Source organism: Apodemus sylvaticus, chromosome 22 (assembly GCF_947179515.1).
Source record: "Apodemus sylvaticus chromosome 22, mApoSyl1.1, whole genome shotgun sequence".
Taxonomy (NCBI): domain Eukaryota; kingdom Metazoa; phylum Chordata; class Mammalia; order Rodentia; family Muridae; genus Apodemus; species Apodemus sylvaticus.
The window spans coordinates 51,867,774-51,892,250 of NC_067493.1; the positions used below are offsets into that span (position 1 = coordinate 51,867,774).

The 24,477-nt window shown below is 47.1% G+C and overlaps 1 protein-coding gene across 1 annotated transcript in view; it reads right to left on the reverse strand.

Annotated features, from left to right (window-relative positions):
• The window catches only part of Taok3 (TAO kinase 3), a 159,154-nt gene that overhangs the window by 31,684 nt on the left and 102,993 nt on the right, over window positions 1–24,477 (reverse strand). Inside the window, exons 13-15 of the mRNA XM_052168754.1 lie at window positions 17,880–18,047; window positions 14,363–14,569; window positions 2,653–2,787 (exon numbers count right to left, since the gene is read on the reverse strand). Of these exons, the coding sequence (XP_052024714.1) occupies window positions 2,653–2,787; window positions 14,363–14,569; window positions 17,880–18,047 (510 nt within the window). The remainder of the gene's footprint in view (window positions 1–2,652; window positions 2,788–14,362; window positions 14,570–17,879; window positions 18,048–24,477) is intronic.

Genomic DNA, 24,477 nt, shown 5'->3' on the forward strand with positions numbered 1-24,477 from the left:
AGCCAACCAGTAACCCAATGGTTGACACATCAACCAACCAATCAATTATTGCTATCAACTGTCAGTTTGGCCGGTGGCTTGACTGCTGCTGATTGGCTCCCCAGTGTCCCAAGGCCCTGCACTTAATTTAACGCTGTTTATACTACCTTAGTCCTTTTCAATTGAAGTGGGACCCATTTTCTAAAATTACATACTTCTTCCCAATATTCTAGTGTCCTGGCTTGGGCAGTTCTTGTTTCTGGTATTTAAGACCATATAGAAGGGAAAGTGATTGAACTACTTGGTAATAGCCATTAAAATAGCCATGCCAATAGTTAGATCGACCCAAAGGGGACACAGGTACAGTCATCCAACACCATACTCCATTCTTCCCTTATTCATTAATTTTTCCTCCCTCAAAAAATTCAGATATTCAGGAGAGCTTCCAAGGATCCCATCATGACTCCCAGGGCATCCCATCAAGAGAGGCTGCACCACAAGACAACTGATTTCTGTTTCCAGAGTGCCAGCTGCCGCCCCACCCAAGGCTGCTAGGTTTTGAAGTCAGTGTTGGAGCAGGGGTCTTTTTGAAAATCGAAAAGTACACCAGAGGTGGCAGGGGGCGGGGGTGGGGGGAGGGAAGCCCACGGTTCCCTGCATGGGAGTAGGGGGTGGGGCGGGGTCACTCTGAGCTGTAGGACTCTGAGGAGCTTTGGAAGGCTCTGCCCACAGCCTGAAGTGGCCTGGCAGGGGAGCGGCTTCTATCAGCTACAGGGAGGAAGGCTGTGATGGCTGAAGCCAGCACTGAGCATCCCTGGTGGGAGTTTTCCCGAGGCCAGCACGAGATTATTCTGGCATGACTGTAGTAATGAAGGGAGGGAGGAGAGAGTCATGAATATATGATGTGGGAAGGAGGAGGGTGTGGCCTGAGGGAAGGCAGGGAACCTGTCCCACAATGGGGGAACTGCTGGGGCTCAGGTCTGCCTCCTGCAGCGCCTGCTCTGCTCCTGCTGCTAAGGCCCGTGGCTTCTCCTCTAGGTCCGCCCTCGCCCTCGCCCTCGGGAGCAGGTGGGGGTTAAAGGGACAGGCCCCACGGGAGCCTGTGGCCAGTAGTCAGACACTGTGGCAAGGAGGCAACTCCTGACAGCCCCATCGTGTTCTGTCAGATTCACAGGCGTGTTTTTCAGATGCTCCCAGAGCATCAGCAGCTACAGAGTGGACATTTTGAGATCCCCCTTCACACGGTGGGCATTCCTTTCAGATGAAAAATCTCCCACTAAAGAGGCTACAAGAAACTTCAACATAAAAGAACTCAGGAGTGGGGTTCTTTACGAACGCAGGGCATTAAACTGTGAGATTTTTCTACATGGAACAGGCAAGAGCAATAGATTGCTGCTTTCATCTCCATTTTCCTTCTATTTGCCCTGTCAGAGATTATAATTCCTTCCAAATTTCACTGAAGCCTTAAAAAAAAAAAAATGCTTGGCGGGGTGGGGGTGGGGGATAAAAGTAGAAATCAGGTTTGAGAAATAGGACAAGAAAAAACGATTATTTCTGGGTCGGCCCCGGATGATGTCATCATGGGTTCTGGATGTAACGGCCAAGCAGTGTACAGTAACTCTTCCTGCTCATGTGACCTCTAACATTCATTTGGGCAAAACAGCTAATATTTCAATAATTTTCTGGCTGAGAAGTGAGATTTGGATGGAAAAGCTGGAAGAGAGTTCCAAATGCTGAGGATGAGATGGAGAGAGAAGGAGAGGGAGAGAGATAGAGAGGGAGTGTGAACGCGCACGCGCAAGCGTGGGGGGCCAAGGGGAGGAGGCGTGAAAACTAAGTGTTCCTGAGCACACCCCTTTTGCTACTACAAGGGCACCCGGCAATCACATTTGCAGTAGTAAAAATGCTGAGGAATCCGACAGCCCCTCAGCTCTGGGGCCGCTGCCGGCCGGCCTCTTCTACAAAGCCTTTATGGCTAGCAGGAAATTCTTCAGGGGTTAAATGGGGGAAACTGGGCACTACCACTGTTGCAATAAATAAATGAATGAACCAGAACGAACTGGTGGGCTATCCCTGGGAACCGAGTGTCTGATTTTTCTACAATTACCGATGGTAGCCGGCAACCATATAAATTTTTTTTTTTTAGATCATGTTTTACCTTTTGATATGTGTGTATGTGTATACATCATAGAGACACACATGCACCTATATAAAAAGAAGCATAGTGCCCTGCACACACACACACACACACACACACACACACACACATATCCATACCTTGAAAATATTTTTAGCATTACTTATTTTGATGAAAACACAGATCACTTTAAAAAAAACTGGTCATGCCAGCAACTTATCTCAAAGCCTTATATTTTGCATATACAGCATACACAACACACAATCACACAGACACACAAAATCACACACACACATACACACACACAAAGGTTTTTTTTTTCTATGCCATAGACAATGCTAAATATCTGAGATCAGGTTGCTATGCCAACAACCTTTTTTTTTTTTCTGAAATGAATAAAATTATTTGGAGGGAGACAACATCCCTGGCTCCTTTTCCTCCCATCCATGGAGCTGAGGGAGGCTCAGGGAGGGCCCGAGGATGCCAGACTGGGAGGAGGGGAAGGCAGGGAAGGTGGGTAGGGAGCACCAGCTTACCAAAGACGCGGATTTGATCGTGGCGAAGCGCTCTCGGTTCCGATAGTGGAGGGCCTGGCTCTGAACTGACTGGGTAGGCCGCGGCTCAGGCCTGGGATCGCCGTGGCCCGCCTCATCCCTTACGAATACATGATCCTGCAGAAATGGATGAAGAGAAGGAGAAAGTCCAGCTGCGCTCTTTCCTCGCCGGCTGCCTCTCTCTCACCCCTCTTTCTGAACAAGCACCGCTGTTTGAAATGCATAGTTCAGCCCTCTGCTAGTCCCCGCAGCTCCCACGGTATACAGCGAATAAGCCACACATTGCAGCCTTCAGTTAGGAGTGTCAGCTGATCGCTAGTAGGATGCCTTCTGACTCCCCGGCAGGCTTCTTCCTCCTTTACCTCCGGAATTACATATATGCAAAAGCAAAGAGGAAGAGGAGAGAGACTGGCGCGGACGGATGCCTCAGAGCCGTCTGCTTAAAACGCGGTGACCAGATAATTCCTTTAAAAATGTCATGTCCATGTCTGGCGGGGAGGAGGATGCTGGTGCCTTTTAACATAAAAGCGAGCCTCCGCCTCATTCCCTTGAAAGAGCTGCGTTGTCAATTGAATTGGATTTGTGAGCTGGTCGGTGGGGTCATCCTTCTTCTGGGAGGGGGGTGGGGGGATCAGGGGAAGCTTGTGTCGAGCCGCCTCTCTGTCTTGTGCTGGGAAGATTCGGCAGTCACTGAGGGATCCTGCTTTCCAGTCATGATCGTACACAGTTCTAGCACCTTCTCTCTACAGCTTCTGAAAGGATTTTTTTTTTTTTTTTTTTTTTTTTTTTTTTAGATTTAAAGAGACAGGCGTACAATTCCAAACCAAACGATACTTCCGCAAATGGTTCCTCAACTCAGCATCGGTATGCCAGCAGACTGAGCGAGACTGGGATTTAATGTCCTTGACTGATTTAATCGAGCCCTGTGCTTTCTTGATGGCCAAAGATGATTAATAACATTCTAACGCCCCGTAGGAAAAAAAATAACATGCCCTGGATGGGTGATGATGCTCGTTCCTTAAATGCGACTGAGATGCCTTCTAAAGGAAAGACGTTTGCAGAGGGCCGTGCCCCCTGTACAAAATGCGGTGGCCAGTGAGTCGGGAGTGCTAACCCTTCAGAAAATTAAATCAACGCACCCCTCCCCGCCCCACCCCCAAGAATACTCTGGCAATTTGTAGCTCAAAACCATGTTCAACGGTGGGGGATTTTTAAATAGCACATGCTCAGATGGGGAAGGAGAAATCAATTTTTTATCCCCCAGGGTTTTAGGAGAAACCATTTGTTTGCATTTTCTCCAGAAGTACCTGAACATTTAAAAAAAAAAACATATATCGCCCTTTCATCATAAAACAAGGACCAAAGTGATTCAGAAAATACAAAATTATATCATTTATCTATAAATTAAAAAATCAAAATGTATAGATTTTTTTTTTCTGAGGGAAATGAAACGTTATAACCAGGTTTTGATGTGAGAGCCGCCATCCAAGATTCCATCTGTCACAGCGCAGTTTCCTTTTGAAAATTCTAAGTGTTCTGATATGGAGGGAGGTGTGTCCTCACACCTGTGTTTAGACGTCCCATTTCCATATTGAAGTTCAAAGAATGAAAAAGATCTTTGCATTTTAAAATCACATGTAGTGTGTGTGTGTGCGTGTGTGTATGCGTGTGTGTGTGTGTGTGTGTGTGTACACACGCGCGCGCACACACAGGTGGAGGTCAGAAGACAACTTCGGGTGTCTGTCCTCTCCTTACACCACGCGGGTTTCAGAGCTCTAACTCTGGCTTGGTGGCAGGCCCCTCTACCCAGGAGCCATCTTGTAGGCCCTAGAGTTCTGTAATGAACTTGTAGGTTTTGTACATCAAATTCAGGAGATGACTCGCAGCTGTGCTGGCCGGTGAGCTGGCTACTAGCCAAATGTGGCTATTTTAATTTAAACGAATTAAAATGAAGCAAAATGTAATATCTGAGTCCTGGGTCACTCCGACTACATTTCAAGCACTCGGTAGCTATCTTCCATGGTGGCCAGGGGTGGGTGACACAGACAAGGAGCATTGCTGCCACTGCACAAGCCGGGACCAGACATTGCTAGGGGTAAACATGCATTTCTTGGGCCAGAAAGATAGGTTACCTGGTAAAGCACACCATGTGGCATGTGTGTGGCCATCCGTCACGTACACATGCACAATAATAATAGATAAATGAAAAACAATGCAATTCTCGAGATGGGTGAGGTTGTACCCTCCTATAACCATCCCCTAAACACATGTGTGCATTTGGAAGCACTCAGGAGGCCGGAGAGGTTGCAAGTTCGAGGCCACTGTGGGTCTCATAGTGGGTCTCATAGTGAGAGACTGTCTCTCCCTCTCCTAATAATTAAAAAAAATTCTTTAGCATATGTATTTTGAAAAATGCTTAAAGGATCATTTTAAAGTATTTTGTATTACTTCTCAGGAAATCTAACCTTGTGGCTCAGACAAAGGAACTTGGCACGTGCCTGGGACCCTGCAGTGGGCCTGGGTTCCCCGCTGGGTCTTCCTCTGATCATCAGGTATTTACTAATTGACTACTACTACCGCCCCTAAAATTGAACTCACCTACATGACAGGTTCAGAAAGACATGAGGCTTTTAAACACCAGCATCGTAAGAGATGCAAGGTTTGGGGCTCAGAGTTACAATTTGGGTGGGAATTAAAGAGGCTCACTGAGAGGGACCTGGTACAGGTGGTATCAGCAGTAACATTTCGAGTGGTGGCGATTTCATCCTCAAAGGCAGCCAGTGGCACCAAAAGCCACAGCGCTCGCACCACAAAGCAAAACAAAAGCCAATCACACGCGCCACATGGAATAGGAACTAGCACCTTGGGTATGGTGCCGCACACCTACAATCCTGATTCTCAGAGGCTGAGGCAGCAGGGTAGTTTGGGGCTAGCCTGGGCTACATAGTAAGCCTCTGCCTCAAAAGACAACAAAACTCAAACCAAACAAGAAAAATTATGAAGATTTTAGGGTTAGGACCCTGATTATCAAATTAAAAGTTACTGATGTTACCTATATGTTTAAATGTAAGGAAATTGGAATACATTCAGAAAGCTAAAGTCTGACATCACCTTCATTTTGTCCGCACATTAAATGTATGCATTAAGAATGTTGCATACCAGCCTAGCGGTGATGGTGCACATCTTTAGTCCCAGCACTTGGGAGGCAGAGGCACATGAATCTCTGAGTTCAATGCCAGCCTGGTCTACAGAGTGAGTTCCAGGCCAGCCAGGGCTATACAGAGAAACCCTGTCTTAAAAAAAGAAAAGAAAAGAAATTAAAAGAAATAAAGGGAAACCAACCAACCAATCACTGGTGCACACACACAGTGTGAGACCTGACTGGGGGGGGGGGGGGAGCCAAGGTACTACTTTAGCACTCAGTTCAAAGACAGGCCCCAACTTTTAACTTACAAATACAGTTAAATCAATAATGTAAGTCTTTGTTGTACCTTTTTTTCTTTTTAAAAATTACATTTATTTATTAATGTATGTGTGTATGCATACATGCTATGGCACATGTGTGAGGCCACAAGTGTGTGCGCATGTGTGTTTGTGTGTGCTTGCAAGTGTATGTGTGCTTGAGTGGGTAGGTGAGTGCACATGCATGTGTGTACGCACTTGCTGTGGCATGTGTGTGGAGTCGGGACAATTGAGGCGACAGGTATCTCTTCCTGTAGTGTGAACTCGCATCACTGGGCTTGGCAGTGACGCTCTTATGCACTGAGCCATCGGTGGCCCCCTGGTTTTCTTTTCATAAGAGAAGTCTTACATTGGCTAGGCAGTGTCACACCAGGTCACCATCACTGCTCTCATACGGGGGTGGGGCACTAAGGTGGGGCTGTATGCCAGTCTAATCGAAGACACACCTATTTCCAGGGCAGCAGGGAAGGAAGGCTGCTTGGTTTATATTTGATTTGATTGACTCATTTGGAGACAAGGTCTTGCAGTTGTAGCCTGGCTGGCCTGGAACTCGCGGAGCTCCACCTATTTCTGCTGCATGCCTTGGATTAAAGGGGAGGCCGCTGTATCTGGTTTGCTTGTATTTTGTATTTTCGGGCAACCATTCGCTTTAATACTACCTGAGATTCCCAGGCCCAAGAAATAAATTTGTAAACATCCAATCTCGTTGCACAAAAACAGGCATTAGTTCCCTAATCGTCCAAATGGGCAATTTAAAAACAAGGGGAATGTGGTTGGAGTCCTGAACAGAAACACAAAGCTACGCCACCTGCTCCGGTCAGTGTCCCTTCAAGTCACGGGCCCTTAGGGTTCAATCACTGTATCGAGTGGACACTGCACAATGTCTGAGCCAGGCATGGTTCAGAAGCAGCCAGGGAGAGGGAAACTAACACAGGTAGAGTAAACTCCTGCCACGCTTCCAGGAGGAGCTGGGGGCTGACATCAAGAGCTAACATCACTCTGCATTCCAGCAAGAACAAGTACATATCCTGGTGGTAACTTATCTGTAAAATATCACCCTCGGTGCTAGTGAGACGGGCTCAGTGGGTAACGGCGAGTCTTAACCAGTCTCCAAGCTTTCACTGGAACTCCAGGACCCACTTGGTGGAAGGAGAGGCCCGACTCCTGAGGGTTGTCCTCTGACCTCCACGTGAACGCTGTGGTGTGTGCATATGTGTGCTCATTGTAAAATACAATGGAAATATGTCCTCAGCTTAAAAAAGATCTGCTGATGGATTGTGGGTAGAATCCAGCTACTGCCTGCTCGGTCCCTCTGATAGCATATGCAATCAGTTTGTTTTTCTTTAAAATTGTATCATGTATTCAAAATAATGTGTCTGGAAGCCAGGGTCTTGCGTGCAGCCCAGGCTGGCTTGAATCTATGATCCTCCTGCTTCAGAGCACTGAGCACGAGTACTGAGATCCCAGGCAGGTGATGCCGTGGCCTGCTAAGAAGGAACAGCATTTTTATACAGTACAGTGAAATCTATCAGAAACTTATGTCCTGGCCTGGGTCATTGTGTGTGTGTGTGTGTGTGTGTGTGTGTGTGCACGTGCATGCATGTGTCCTGGCCTGGGTCATTGTGTGTGTGTGTGAGTGTGTGTGTGTGTGTGCGCGCGCGCACAGGTGGCAGCACACACAGAGGCCAGAGGCCAACAGTGCTGCCTTCCTTCATTGTTTTCAACACTGCTTTCCAAGGCAGGGGCTCTCACTGAACGTGGAGTGTTGGTGGGTTGTCCAGCAAACTCCTACAATTCTCCTGGCTCGGCCAGCCATGCCGGGGTGTGTGATGGGGGTGGAACCCCGGGCCTTGGGCATGCTAGGTAAACACGCCGTCACCTGAACAACATCCTCATCCCCAGGACACTACTTCTATTTAGGCTGCAGCTCCAGCCAAGACAGAAATACCACACAGTCATGTGTCCAGACAAGATCTTGGCCCCAACCTTGGTCCCTCTCCCTCTGGACTGCCATGGGTGCTGGGTTCACATTTATCCACTCACCTCACCAGGGGATTTGAAAAACCCATCTCCCTGGGACTTGGCCCGAGGTGTGGCACTTAGTAGGCACCTGGGAAGCGATGGCTCAATAAACTCAGGACGAGAGGTCTGAGGAGATTATGAAAAAAATGAAACCTCTGCCTTGAGTTATTAAAGAATTCATATTCGTGTCCTATCAAAGCCACTCTGTTCTACAAGGAAGCTGTGAAATGGTGGCATTCGTGGCATGCCCCACAGAAGTGACCCAAACAAGCTTTTCTCTGCCTGGAGCCGAGTACAGACACCCTCACCGCCTCTCCCTGGACACACGGCCAGCAGCTCGCTGACCCGCCTTTGCTCACTTCAAAATTATCACTCTTGGGCTGGAGAGATGGCTCAGCCAGTGGTTAGAGCACTGACTACTCTTCCAGAGGTCCTGAGTTCAAATCCCAGCAACAACATGGTAGCTCACAACCCTCTGTAATGAGATATGACGCCATCTTCTGGTGCTTCTGAAGATAGTTACAGTATACTCACATATAATAAATAAATCTTAAAAAAATATCGCTCTTGTCTTATTTTGTCCTGTAACAGGGTCTCTGTGTACAGCTCTGGTTGGCCTGGAATTTGATATGTAAACCGGGCTGGCTTCAAACTCAGACCCACTGGCCTCAGTCTCCCCAGCGCTGGGGCTAAAGCTGGGCAAACCACTCGTGGCTTCATTGCATTCTTAGTAAAGGACTCCTGTAGTGGGCACTGATAAGGCCACCCAAGGCTGCTAGATGGAGCCGCAGAAGCGAACCAGAGAGTTAGGGAGGGAGATGTCATGGAGAGCTGTGGCTGAAGTGGCTGCAATAGATCCCTGCGAGGATCTACGCCATCTTGTGTTCATTTGCTCTCTGCTGAATGTGAGTGGAAGCAGCACAGACGGCCTCCCTCTGTGCAGCAGAAGTACGCAGGCCACAGGGTCGGAATGCGCCTAGGACAGACACCCTAATCCTCAAGGATTTCTCTTCCTGCTGCAAAAGTGGGGAAAGCTGTCCTTTGGTTTTCAGAGAAAGCGCAGGGCTGGTGAGACTGGTGGGCAGGAAAAGGTGCTTGCGGCTAAGCGTGAAGACCCGAGTTCTAGCCCTGGGAACCACATGGTGGAAGGACAAGAGAGACAGAAAGCTGACCTTTGATCTCCACACAGACATATACATACATACATACATACAGACAGACACACACACATATACACTCTAAATGTCCAAGAAGTGAGTTCACACCCGTGACCTGCACACCGAGTGCACACACACACACACTAAATGTCCAAAACACACACACACACACACACACACACACACAAATTTAAGGTTCTGTGTGGGACACAAAGGGACAGAGTATAGTAGTGACAGGTGGGTGAGATTGTCACAATGAAATCCATTACTTTGCATGATTAAAAACAATAATTAAGGCCGGGCAGTGGTGGCGCAGGCCTTTAATCCCAGCACTTGGGAGGTGGAGGCAGGCGGATCTCTGAGTTCGAGGCCAGCCTGGTCTACAGATTGAGTTCCAGGACAGCCAAGGCTACACAGAGAAACCCTGTCTCAGAAAATAAAAAAAAAATTTAAAAAAAATTAAGGAAATCTAAGGGCTGGGTATACTAAGGAAATGATAAGTTACTTGATGTGACCTAAGTATTCTCTTGCTCAGTAGACACTTTTTAAGTTTTGAGCTTATTGATGGATCAATTGGACTATGAACAGTTAAAAGCATTGGAGTTCAGAATTTTAACGGCCCATGGTAAATCTGGGAATCATTTGCACATATGCAAATACACATGCATGCATGATTGGTACACACATAGGCATTTTTAAATGCCCTATGTTTGTTGAGATGGTCATCTTCCAAGATGGTAGGTGGGTCATGTTTGGCCTGCTGGCCACGATCAGGTGTGCTGTAGGGTGGGAGGGAATCTGTTTTCCGCCTGTAAGTGGAGTACCGTGGACGCTGTCTGCTGGCTTATAAAGGCCCGCTCTGCTTACACTTTGGTGCCAAGCATGCTGTTGCCTTCTTCCGTGTCAGTAGGCAAACTCTACTCAGTTAACTCTTTCAAGGCAATATGGAAGATTATCTAACACTCGGATGTCCGTTTCCCAAACCTCAACTGTTGAGTGTCTGGTTGCGAATTTATCTTTCACTCACTACTTGGTCTGTAGTTACTGGCCGACTATGCTGTGCCTAAAACCCTTCCAGGGAATGGGGAATTTTACATCTACTCATGGGATATTAGACAATTGAATATATTATGTGTGGGTATGATTTAAAGATTAAAGAAAATTTGTTTATGTGTGTGTATGTGTGCATGTGTGTGTGGGGGCTGGGGACTGAACCCAGGAGGGGGTCTCCCTGTGCAGCCAGGCAGGATTTGATCCTGTGACCCTCGGATGCTGGGACAGCAGAGGGATGATGGGCTTCTGCTGCCAAACCTGGTCCATGATATAATTGTATATAATGACAGAGGCTATAAAGGAAACCATTGGGATAACGAGACAAAGATTAGAAGACAAGTTTTCTATGTGGACATAACTTGGGCAACCTGGGACTGTCATGCAGAGCCACGCCTTCCACTTCTTTGTCTTTGTGGTTTCACCAGGGAGCTGAGCTACTACTGCACACCCTGTTGCCCATATTCAATGACTCAGCAGGGAGAAGCTTCTAGATGTAGCTATTTCTGCCCAGCTTAACAACTCTGGGGAGACAGAGACACCAGTGGGGCTGGCCACAGTGACCAGAGGGCCTGTGCCTCAGGGCAAGTTCTTCTGAGCTACTAGTCCTTCTCCGTCTTGTAGGCCCTCATCCCAGGGAAACGTCAAACAGGAAAACTGAAAACCCATGTGCTGAAGAGTGGTTAAGAGGATTTATGGTGGGCTGGAGAGATGGCTCAGCAGTTAAGGGCACTGACTGCTCTTCCAGAGGTCCTCAGTTCAAATCCCAGCTCACATTTGTCTGCAATGCCAAGATCTCATGTTTTCTCTCTCTCTCTCTCTCTCTCTCTCTCTCTCTCTCTCTCTCTCTCTCACACACACACACACACACACACACACACACTATACAAAAACCAAGAGTAAACACATAAAAAAAAAAGAGCACCTATTGTTTTTGCAGAGGACCTGGGTTTGGTTCAGTTCACAGCTGTCTCTACCTCTGGCTCCAGGGGCCCTGATGGCCTCTCTGTCCTCTGAGGACTCCAGAATGCATGTGCTACATTCATCTAGCCTCACACACATACACATAAATAATAATACATACTCATTACACAGAATGAAAGCCCTGCGCTGTCTTTCCAGCAGCCCAAGAGATTCCCTCTTTTCTAATGCTTTCCCTGGGTCTCCAGTCACGTGGCCCCAATGGGTGATAGAAAGGAAAGAGCCCGCCTGTCAGCACCCGTGAATACTAAGTCTTCTGTTTCATTTTCTGCAGTTTTATTTTCTGCCTCCCCTCCCACATGTGTGTGCATGTGTCACAGTCAGAAGACTATGTGAGAGGCTTGGGTCTCTCCCATCCTGGGGACTGAACTCAGGTCAACAGGTTTGGCAACAAACACCTTTATCCACTGAAGCATTTTCCTGACCCCCAAGCTTTCTTTTCTACACTTTAAATATGTCACCATTTGCATGTAGTCCACACAGGCCCCTGGCACTGAGCCAAGTATATCTGCCTTGTAGCATCTGCTTTCTTAGATTTCCTGATCCCCAGACCCTGATATCTTTGAAGTCTGAAGTGCATCATATTCAGGCTCTGCTCTCCAACCTCCTGCCCCAGGGCCTTTGCACTTGTTGCTCTTGGATTCACTCCTACCTCTCATCTGAAGCTATGAGGCTTCTATTTATCTGTGAGACTTCATCTGAAATGTCACCCTGGGTAAACCTTCCATTATTCCTTAGTAAGAATACTACACACAAATTGCTCAGATACTTAAAAAGAAAGAAAGAAAAATGCCAAGGGGGTAGGGCACTACAGAGATTTAGAGTACTTGCTGCTTTGCAGAGGATGCAGGTTCAGTTCCCAGTACCCACAATCACTGGCAATTCCATTTCCATGAGGACCAGATGCCATCTTCTGGATTCCATGGGCATTGTACATATATATATATTTCAAAATCAAAAATGACAGGGATCATTGTAGTTTTATACTGTGAACTGTTTCCCTCAAGCCAAAGCAATGGCTTTGAAGTAAGCACTAACTTTTTTCATAAAGAGCTTTAATTTATGATATAAAGGCTTGTATAATATTAGCTTTCTGCTGGTTCGGTTTGTGTCACAACACAAGATAGGGTCATCTGGGGAGAGGAAAGCTCAGTTGACAAACTGCCTCCCTCAGACTGGCCTGTGGGCAAGTCTGTGGCATGAGTTATGTGTTAGGGTCCCGCTCACAGAGGGCAGTACCAGTCCAGGGCGGGTGGTACCAGTCCAGGGCGGGTGGTCCCACATGCTATAAGAAAGCAGGCTGAGCAAGCCAGCAGGAGAAAACCAATGAGCAGTGCCTCTCCATGGTCCCTGCATCAGCCCCTGCCTGCAGGTTCCTTCCTGGGCTTTCTGAGCTGCAGAAAGCTGGAAGATGAGATTAACCCTTTCCTCCCCAGGTTGCTGTCGGTCAGTGTTTCCATCGCAGCAACACAGCAAATTGGACAAGCACCCTTGATCAGCACCGTTCATTCAAAAGTCAAAAGTCGTTGGTGATCTGGCTTAGCAGGTAAGGGAACGTGCTGAGTCTGATGACCTTGGTGCATCCCTGGGACCCACATGGGGAAGGACAGAATCAACTCTGCATGTTTTCCTCTGATCTCCACATGTGTGCTCTGTCACGTGCATATGAACCCTCCCCACCAGACAGACAGACAATCAAACCTGCAAGTGTAGTTAGCTGGCAGAGAGCTAGATTTAGAAGATTTATAACAACCGAGTCTAGAAAGCATGGGAAATGGAAGCCACCGGTAAGACAGACAGCACGTAGCACCCGCTCCTAGGGCTGGGGGTTGAACGGGGGACTTGCCCACAGCAGGCATTGATGCTACTGAGGAGCTCCGTCTCAGGCCTCATCAGTCACAGTTGCTTTTGGCTTCTTATTTTCAGACAGGGTCTTGCTAAGCTGCTCATCTTGAACTTACTGCATAGCCCTGGCAAGCCTTGGACTTTCCATCCTCCTGCCTCAGCCTCTTGAGAACTGCCAGGCATGGCTCTAAGTATTCTTCTGACCAATCACACCTGGGAAGGTCTGGCCACCTGAGGGGTGAAGGCCACCGCTTACAGAGGATGACAGAACAGTGTCTTTCCATGACTTAGGCACTGCTTCTCTTCTCTTCTCTTCTCTTCTCTTCTCTTCTCTTCTCGTCTCGTCTCGTCTCGTCTCGTCTCTCCTCTCCTCTCTTCTCCTCTTCTCTTCCTTTTTTTTTTTTTTTTGGTTGTTGTTGTTTTGGTTTTAAAGACAGGCTTTCTCTGTGTAGCTCTGGCTGTTCTGAAACTCTGGAGACCAGGCTGGTCTTGAACTCAGAGATCCTTCTTTCTCTGCCTCCTGAGCGCTGGGACTAAAGATGTGTGCCACCACCACCTAGATTTCTTTCTTTTTTTTTCAAAATTGTATTAATTTAGGTGTTTGAGTGGTTTGCCTGTCTGTGCATGGTGTACCTGGTGTCTGAGGAGCCCAGAAGAGGGTGTCAGAGCCGCTGGACTGGGGTTACAGATGGTTGTGAGCCACCACGGGGTGCTGGGAATCGAACCTGGGTTATGAACAACTGCTCTTAACCTCCGAGCCCTTCTTGAGCCTCATTTTGTTTCTTTTCTTCTTCTTTTTTTAGAATAGGATTTCACTCTGTAGCCCAGGCTGACCTACTATTCTTGATGTAACAGAAGGCAGCTTTGAATTTTTGGTAATCCTTTTACTTCAGGGGTTGGGATTTTAGATACTGTGCCACTGTGCCCCACTGGAACCCCTTGACCATCTTGCTTGATGGTGCCAGCCCTCAGAGCAATGGGGGAGGGCAAAACATCTGCAGCAGGTGTGACCAGCATGGTCTTGAGCCAGTGCATCACAGGAAGTCCCTCTGATGCTCTTTTTATCCCATGTTTCGGTTGCTGCTTGGAAAGCCAGCCTCCTGAAAGCGGCGCATCCCGGCCTGGCTTTGCCTTGAGCGCCCAAGCCTGGCTCGCCAGGGACCTGCCATGCTTACCTTCTTGTGCACCACAGAGGAGCTGGAGTTGACTGTGCTGTCACCCTCCTGCATCATAACGAGCTCGGGGCTGCTCTCATCCATGACCTCCTGCATGCTGTTCACGCTGCTACTCCCACTACCTGTGCTCACAGACACGCTGGGGATGGAGTGGATGCTGCCCAGACTGTCCACCTCTCGGTTCAGGCCGCTTCCCTGCTCACCATCCTGTAGAGAGCAGGCACTGTGGTTACAAAAGGAAATGCCTGGAGATCGGGTGCTGACCCACTGACGAGGCCACCATGCCCTAGGAGAGGCCGGCCGACCAGTGAGCACCAGTGATCCTCCTGCCTCTGCTTCCCCAGAGCTAGGATCACAAGCAGGTGCCAGTACTCCTGTCTTTTAAAAAAATTTTTTAATGGGCTCTGGAGATGGAATCTAGGTCCCTGTGCTTGCACAACATGGGGCTTAGCAGCTCCCCACAGGACTCTCTCATGGAGGCTCTCTGGGGACACTACCACCATCAGAAATCTCACTCACTTCCATCCTCCCCCAGGGACACTCTGGATAGTCTGCTGTCCTGGGGATCCCCTGCGCACACCTATGATGCTACAGGGCTGTTCCCAGTACGTGTCATGAGTCCAGGCTTGGGAGAGCTCATTAGAAATACTAGGGTCCTCCAGAGAGACACTGCTGCCCACCAAACTGGTGGTCTTAACAGTGCCCGAAGTTGCTACCTCAGACTGAGTGGAGTGGGTCTTTAGAGGGGATACAGTACACTCTTCTGCGGGTCATCCGTGAGCAACTTCAGATGAGCCAGGGATACAAATTCTACTGTCCAAGGTAGGTAATTTAATTCTGCCACCCTTAAGGAATTCTGTCATGCTTACATCTGCGATTGATCTCATTAAGAAATCTGGTAAGTGCTGGGTGGTGGTGGTGGCGGCGGAGGCAGAACACGCCTTTAATCCTAGCACTTGGGAGGCAGAGGCAGGCGGATTTCTGAGTTCAAGGCCAGCCTGGTCTACAGAGTGAGTTCCAGGACAGCCAGGGCTACACAGAGAAACCCTGTCTCGAAAAAAATCAAAATCAAAAACAAAAACAAAACAAACAAACAAAAAGAAATCTGTTAAGTAATATTGGTATGTGTTACTATTGGCCCAAAGACCAACAGTGGGGTGGGGGTAAGCTGTGAATATATCAGCCATCCATCTCACAGTAGCTTCCCCGCCATATTAAATAATGTTACTGAGTCAACATAGTTGCACATAAACCCTATTTTCAAAGCCTACTCTGCACACACGAACTTAGTAAGTTGAGAGTATAAGCAATCATTCAGCACTACTGAGTAGTACGTGGTACACAACTTTTTCTTTTGAAGACGGGGTCTCAGTGTGTAGCCAGGGCTGACCTAGAACTCACCATAGACCAGGCTGGCCTTGAATGCACAGAGGTCACCCTGCTTCTGCCTGCTGAGTGCTGGGGTTAAAGATGAGTGCTTCCACACCCACTATCAACACTATTTTAGAGCTTCTGTTTTCTCAATAAAAGGGAAGTTGACACAATGGAGTACTATTCAGCCATTAGAAACAATGAATTCATGAAATTCTTAGGCAAATGGATGGAGCTAGAGAACATCATACTAAGTGAGGTAACCCAGACTCAAAAGGTGAATCATGGTATGCACTCACTAATAAGTGGTTATTAACCTAGTAAATTGGAATACCCAAAACATAATCCACACATCAAATGAGATACAAGAAGAAAGGAGGAGTGGCCCCTGGTTCTGGAAAGACTCAGTGAAGCAGTATTCGGCAAAACCAGAACGGGGAAGTGGGAAGGGGTGGGAGGGAGGACAGGGGAAGAAAAGGGGGCTTACGGGACTTTCGGGGAGTGGGGGGGCTAGAAAAGGGGAAATCATTTGAAATGTAAATAAATTATATCGAATAAAAAAAATTAAAAAAAAAGGAAGTTGACTGTCTATACCAATCAAGAGATTTTTAATTAGTTTAATTCCTATTTTTGAATTTTATTATTGATAAAATACCTTTGTATCATTAAAGTTGAAAAATAAAATCACTTTCTCCCTCACTATTTAGTTCTTTTTCTAAGATTTGTCTTGTATGTGTGTCTTTGTACTTATGTGGATATGTGTGTACATGTTTGTCTATGTGTGTCTATGTGGATATGCATATGTGTGTATGTATGTATGTATGTATGTGTGTGTGTGTATGTATGTCTTTGTGTATCTACATGGACATGCGTGTGTGTATGTATGTATGTGTGTGTGTATGTATGTATGTCTGTCTTTGTATATCTATGTGGATATGTGTATATGTGTGTATATATGTATGTATGTATGTGTGTATGTCTTTGTATATCTATGTGGATATGCGTATGTATGTATGTATGTATGTATGCATCTATGGATGTGTGCATGCCACAGTACATGTGCCCTGGTGGACTTGTGGGGTCAGAGGACAACTTTCAGGAGTTGCTGCTCTCCCTCCACCATGTGGGCCGTGGAGGTCTAGTTCAGGCTGGCCCTCACCCAATTCCTTTAGCTGAGTGGCCAAGAAGCCATCTTTCCTTTGAAACCTGTTTTGTGTACCCTGTGTGGAGAAGCAGATGCAGGGCCTTGGATCCCACAGATCCCACGCTGGTGCAGCCTCAAACTGGCTGGAGCAGCCTCAAACCGGCTCATACTCTCTCTCCCTGCCCCTTTCTTCTTTGAGACATGGTCTCGCTTTGTGGGCCAAGCTGGCCTACAGTTCATGAAGCAGGAGAGCCTCAGCCTTAAAATACCGAGGCTGACACACTTCCGGCCACACAGGCTCAGCTGCTCAGTCCCCTCAAACCCTGCCTCTACACTCTTTCAGTGACAGCCACATGCTAGCAAGCCCCACCCCCATTCCCAGGGAGCTGCCCTTTACCACTCAAAGGGACTGGTGGCTCCTGGGGTGTCTCCCACCCCGGCTAGCTCCCACTCTGCTGCTGGCATCAGCCTCCTGAAGCAGGGCACTATGAGTCTAAGACCCACCCAGTCCTGGGGGGGGAGGGGTGCAGCCTCGGCCCTAGCTGGGGGCTGCTGGGGAGGAGTTGCGCGGTCCCTGGTAGCTTGTCTCACGCTCACACGCGCATGGGCAGCAGTAAGTGGACTCAGAGAGGTAAAAGAAGCTGGGAGGCTTAGGGTGGGGGTGGGGTGGTCCTGGAAAAGCTGGAGGGGAGAAGGGGCTAAATGTGACTGAAAGACTTGGTATGCATGCGTGGAATCCTCAAACTAAAAATATATATTAAAAATTGTGCTAGTCCCATTCCTAAGTGCCTCCCCCATACCACCCCCCACCACAACCCTCATTTCACCCCAATACTGGGGGTACTTTGCACATTCTGCCTGCAGGAAGAGCTGCTGCCGTTGGTCCGCTATCCTGGGCAGCTCTTGGGGGAGAGAGCGCCATCCATGCTCTCATCCTCCACAAGGTTTCCGCAGTGCCAAGTCTGGAAGCTCCTCACAGAGAAGCTGAACCAGGGGACCTACTTCTTCTTCTTCCTGTGACTCATTCAAGGGTCCGTTCCGAGTCTCTTGGAAGAGGATCTTCTTCATCTTCCTGTACTGCAGGTTGTCCAGTTCCCGGACAGCGTCTTTCGTCCTCTGGATGAGGTCAATGAGGACCCTGGGTGGCCGCTCCCTCCGGATGAAGTCGTGCTGAACAACGGGGAGAAATGGACGGTGAGCAGCGTTATCTTTAGGTGTGATGCAAGCACATAAGCAGGCGGGGAAGAGCGAGCAGGTTCAGGGACCTTAGAGGTAAATATGATCTTGAGGCTGGTGTCCCTCATGGAAGCCCCCCCCCCCCACTTACAAAGAGATAACAATGTTTCTACCTTCTGTCCCTTTGCAGACTCTAGAGCAGAGGGTCTCAACTTTCCTAACACGGAGACCCTTTAATACAGTTCCTCCTGCTGTGGTTACCCCAACCATAATGTTACTTCTGTTGCCACTCCATAACTGTAATCTTGCTAGTGTTATGAGCCGTGATGTGAATGTGTGATAGGAAGGATAGCAGATAAGGGGCCCAGAGGGGTTGAGACCCACGGGTTGAGAGCAGTGCTCTAGTGTCTCCACAGGAATTCCTGCTTTGTTTGCTTTTGTTTTGCTAAGCAAGGCAATGTACACTTTGATCCCAGCACTTGGGAGAGAGAAGCAGGAAGATCTCTGTCTCTAGATTTCAGGCCATCCTGGTCTACAGAGTGAGTTCCAGGGCAGCCAGGGCTATATCATGAGACCTTATAATGAAAAATTCTCTTTTTAATTATAAATATTTATGATATACAATGTGATGCTTTGGCACAGATGGCAAAGTAATTACTACAGAGAGGGGAGTTACCACTCCATCATCTCTCACTCCCATGTATGTAGCGAAGGTGCCAAAACCCACTGCCTTCAAAATTCCCAAGACACCTACAGTCTTCAGCTCAGACCTTAGGTCTCAATAGTCAGTATGTTTCATGAGTAAAACACTGGGCCCATACCTCAACCTCCCCAATTCTTTTTCACATGTTTACATATATGTGCCTGCAGAAGTCAGTCCGCCCCTTCTACCATGTGGGCCCTGGGTATTGAACTCAGGTCTTTAGGTCGCGGCAAGCCTCTTTACCTCCTGAGCCATCTTGTCAGTCCCAAATCTCATTTTCATGCCTGAAAACAACTTTCTACTTTTTTTTTCCTGTATCTTTGATTTTTTTTTTAAAGTATGTAAATTCTACATGTGTACAATGGTGCTTGGAGTACTTCTTTGTATATCTGGCTTATCTCATGTGTATAATGCCTTCCAGATCCATGCATGCTGTCATATACCCCACAGGGTCTCTCCTTCTCCCCCTGCCCCTTCTCCCTCCTTTAATTGAGACAGGGTCTCATGTGGCCCAGGCTGGTCTTGAACTTACTATGTAGCCCTCTGATGCCCCCACTTCTACACCCAAGTGCTGAGCTTACAGGTATGCGGCACAGTGCCTGGCTAGGAGCTCCTATTCCAGGCTCAACACTATTGTCTATGTGCATGTCTATTGCAGTTTCCTTGTCTCTCATTCCACCAATGGACATGCGTGTTGTTGCCACGCCTTGGCTGCTACAGGTAACGCTGCAGTAACTATGGGATGCATACATTTTTACAAGAGAACAAATTCCTTTAGATATGAACCCAAAGGATGGAATGCTGGATCAGATACAGTCCTGGTTCTGTTTTAATTCTCCTGGGAAGTGGCTCACTGATTTCCGCAATGCTTACACAATCACTAAGTAAGTATCCCTTCTGCTCTCGATTGACGCTATCTCCTGAGATGTGCTTCATCATAAATATAATAACAAATTACTAGAACTTTGGGCTGGAGAGATTTAAGTGGCTGGAAGCACTGGCTGCTGTTATAGAAGACCTGGGTTCGGTTCCCAACACCCACATGATGGCTCACAGCTGCCTGTAACTCCAGTTCCAGGGGCTCTGACTCTCTCTCTCTCTCTCTCTCTCTCTCTCTCTCTCTCTCTCTCTCTCTCTCCTCTCTCCTCTCTCTCCTCTCTTCTCTCTTCTCTCTCCCTCCCCCCCCTCTTCTAAGAAGCCAAGCTGGGATGAAGCATGCACCAGCCCCGAATCGCCTTGCTCTCCCCTTTCTCTCACAGACTTTTAGAAACACAGATGTGTGCACATTTTGTTTTCTCTTTCTTTCAGACACACAATGACGACCACAGCATCAGCTCACTCACTGGTTGTACAGTTTAGACTAAAACTACAGCTGCTCAGTCCAGCAGACGCCAGGGTTCCTGTGAGGCTGCCTCCCACTAAAGGGTAAAGCACCAGGGTCTGCGGGGAGCATCAAGCACCACCTCAATCCTCTGCCGCCGTAGAGACTTTGGATTGTGTGTGATACCTCTGTCCTCAATGTTCCAGACTTCACACTATGTGATGTGGCCCTCACCCGCATCGATCTTCTGAAACCTGGAAGTACTCTTACATGTATCTCTGTCTGTGGGTTAGGCCTGCTGCACGATTTCCTGCTTTTATCTCAGACCTGGTCCTTCCTTCTTCCCCTGGATCAGGGCACAGCACACTCGGGAGGACGCTGGCCCCTGGTTCTGTAGCTGCCACACCTAGGCTCTGCCCATAGTCTTTGCCTGTACTTCCACACTCTTGGTTACTCTCTACACTTCTGCAATAAAAAAGTCCAGATCCCCGTAAGAGAATAATTTGTAGACCAGGGATGGTTCATGCTTATAATTCCAGTACTTGGGAGGCAGAGGCAGGAAGATCTCTGAATTTAAGGATAGCCTGGTCTACAGAGTGACCAGGCCAGGCTACATAGCAAGACCCTGTCTCAAACAATAACAAAAACAATAACTTTATTGTTCTTTAGAATATTTAAAGAGTCAAATAATATAGAAAAGCACTTAAAGGGAAATAGAGGTGATTTTCAAAATAATTTAAGTGTAATCTATAAAAATTAAGGTGTTGAGTTTAACAGAATTAGAAGAAAGTAAAGTAAAATTATTGTTTAATATTAGTTATTTCTTGTTGTCACTGACAATAGTTATCTGTTCCTAAACCTCCCTTTAAAATTAAGGAGTGCCATGGATTTTAAAGAAATCGGGGGTTGGGGTGTATAGGTGGGGCAGGGGCTGGGTACACAGGAAGGTTGGAAGGACAGGGAAGGGGAGAAATGATCTAATTATATTAATTAAAAAATACAATAACCTGCATACAAATGTGATACAGTAAATAAATAAATAAACTGAATTAAAGAGGGCTGGCAAGATGGCTCAACCAGTGTTTGGGCTTGCCACCAAGACTGCCAATGACCTGAATCTGACCCCTGGGACTCACATGGCAGAAGGATAACTGACTATAAGTAACATGTGTGCTGGGGAATCACGTGTGCATACTCATGCACACACACACATACACATGTGAGTGAGCGCTCTCTCAAAATAAAAATATAAATGTAATTAAAAATTTCAAAATAAGAGAAATAAGATAAGATATCATAAAAGTCTCAAGAGTTACCTTTAACAGAAAACTACATTTTAATCTGAAAAATGGGATAATTAGTTGAATTCCCAGCCCCAGTTTCCCAGTTGCCTTCATTCTTTTTGTTTTGCTGATGTTTATGATACCACGTTGTGTTTTTTAAAAAACATTTCAATAAGTTTTACTTTAGTTCTGTACTTAAAATTATTCAATGTAAAAGTGACATTTTAATTTCAGGAAGAGAATATGAGGAAAAGAAGAGTTATTGAAAAGTATTCAGGAATAAGGAGGTAGACAGCTGGAGAAAAAGTGGAGTCCTATCTCATGCCTTTTCAAAATTCATGCAAGACTCTCTTCAGCACAGAGAATGCTGACGGACTCTAGTAGCAGTGCCTCTGGTCCCACATGAACGTTAGGATGGACATGTGTAAGTATGTACATGTATGTATGTATGTATGTATGTATGTATGTATGTATGTTTCCTGTCTCTAAGGAGACTGACATGTGCCTTGATGCAGAGCTCACTGTTTGGTGGATGCTCATTTTCCCAAGAGTGATTCTATCCACCATGAACATGCCATGTCTTACCGTTCTCTAGGGCCTTTCCTAATCTTTCTTCAAAGACTTTAAGTTTTCTTCCGTCCCTCCCTCCCTCGGTCCCTCCCTCCCTCCCTTCTTCCTTCCTTCTTTCCTTCCTTTTGTGAGTATGGGAATGAACCACAGACAGTTAGGTGCTGAGAATCGAACCCAGGTCCTGTAGAACAGCCATCTCTAGCCCTGAGATCTGAAGTTTTCATTGTAGAGGTCTTTCACATCCTTGGTTAGGTTTATTCAAAAATCTTTTTTTTTTTTGATGTTATTATAAATGGAAGTGTACCCATGATCTCTGTTTGTTGTTGGTAGATAACAAATGGCCTAGTGATCTCTAACGTTAATTTAGAGACTAACAAAAGTTCCAGTAAGCCGGGCGGTGGTGGTGCACGCCTGTAATCTCAGCACTCTGGAAGGCAGAGGCAGGTGGATTTCTGAGTTCAAGGCCAGCCTGGTCTACAGAGTGAGTTCCAGGACAGCCAGAGCTACACAGAGAAACCCTGTCTCGAAAAAACCAAATCCAAAAATCAAAAAAGAACCAAAAGTTCCAGTACCAGGCACAAGACACCTTTCTGAAATGGTTGGTCGGGGTAGTCTAAGTGACAATCAAAACAATGCAGAATATATATGTAGCCCTGGGTGGGTTCCCAAGGGTTATGGGTGGACTTCTCTTTTGAAGAACCTCATACTTGGAACACAGGAATCATATGATTTAAGCTGGATCTGACCTGAGAGTCTCCTTCCTGTGGTCTAGCTTCTACACTTCCAGAAATTACTATGTGAGCTGCCAAGGGAGGGAAGCAATTAAACAGTCCTACCGACCGCAAAACCTGTGAATCACAACAATTACCAGTTTGGCACGTTGTTACACCTTTATGGTGTGGTGAGTGGCACTCACATGGTGGTGGCAGTCACCACACCCTGCTAGACCAGCATTATCCCTTACTCCATTCTGATCTTATGCTTAGCCACACAGGTGAGTGTAGCTAACATCCCTCACCAAAGCTTCTTTTCACAGCAAATGAGATCATCCTAGGAAACTACAACTGGATACAATGCAGGGATGAATAGATAGGGCAGCAATGACCCGGCGCCACACATCCCCATCGCTGCCCCTACATCTGCTGCTCAGGGAACACCACGGAAGAGGGGGAGGGAGGGCTGTAAGAGCCAGGGTCCCAGGAAGTCTGCCGTGAAACATTCGTCCCTGGGAAAGGCTGCACAACAAGACCAGGACAATGGCACTATCAATGGATGCTAATGTGGAAGAGGGAAGATTTCTGTGAGGACCCAGCCCTGGACAAAGGTGACAGGTGACAGGTGATGCTGAGAGAGGGAGAACTGGTCTCTCCCAGGGGTGGGGCCAGTGCCAGCTGTCCAGTGCAGAGTAACCAGCCTTGTACTACACACTACCAACAAAAATGGCCTCAGTGGGCTGCATTTTATATATTTGTGGATATGCATGTACATAAATACATATACAAATGTACATATATACACACACACATAGAAATACACACATGTATGTGGTGAGAATTCTTGATTCTTTAAAAATACAGAAATATTATAAGAATGTGTTATTGTTTAAATCTCAGGTGTGGGGCTATGGGTTTGCTCGCAGGAGGTGACTATGACTTGCCTTGTGCTCTGAGATTGTGTGAAGTTTGGAATTCTAGTAGATAAATGCTCGGGCCCCGAGAGGTAGGGTCAGTGATTGTTGGCCCTTCAGGGGGGTTGGTTGTGGTTTGTCAAGAGTTGTGCTCAATGAAGAAACACGAAGAAGGAAATTAGATATGGGGTCTCTCCCTCCTCTTCTATCCTCCTTTCTCTGCTGTCTAGGGATAGGGTGAACGGGAAGGATATAAACAGTGGGAAGAAGACCCCACAAGGTAGCCAAGGCCAGCTTGTAATAATAGGAACCAAAAAGAGGCTAGAACTTGCATCGGGGAACACGAAAGGGGTCTGAGGGAGGGAAACTGGGAGAGGCTTGTGGAAGGAAAGGGGCAGGCGAAAGAGATGGAATTGTTTGTATTTCAATTAAAACCTTTTTTAATTTAAGAGAGAATGCTAAAGTAAAAGTAAGAAAAATGTTTACAAGATTTGTTACAGATTAGTGAGGAAGGCGGCAAGCAGCGGACAAATGGCAAAGACCACAGAGAGGCCAGGGGACAGAGAGGCCAGGGGACAGAGAGGCCAGGGGACAGAGAGGCCAGGGGACAGAGAGGCCAGGGGACAGAGAGGCCAGGGGACAGAGAGGGGCTGGGGCCTAGGGAAGAGACTCCAAGTCTCTTCACCCAAACTAAAGCCAGAGGCGTTGGGCGCTCTCTGTCTCTGTCTCTGTCTGTCTGTCTCTGTGATGTGTGTACAACTCCGTTAGCACAGTGCTGGCTTTGACCTCTAGGATTGCTCAAGGTCTCCAATCTAAATGAAGACAACCCAAACCTTAAAAAATTCTATCAAATAAAAAAATCCAAAAAAAGAAAGAGGACCCCCCCCCCCCCACCAAACCCACAACCAGAACCATTTGTC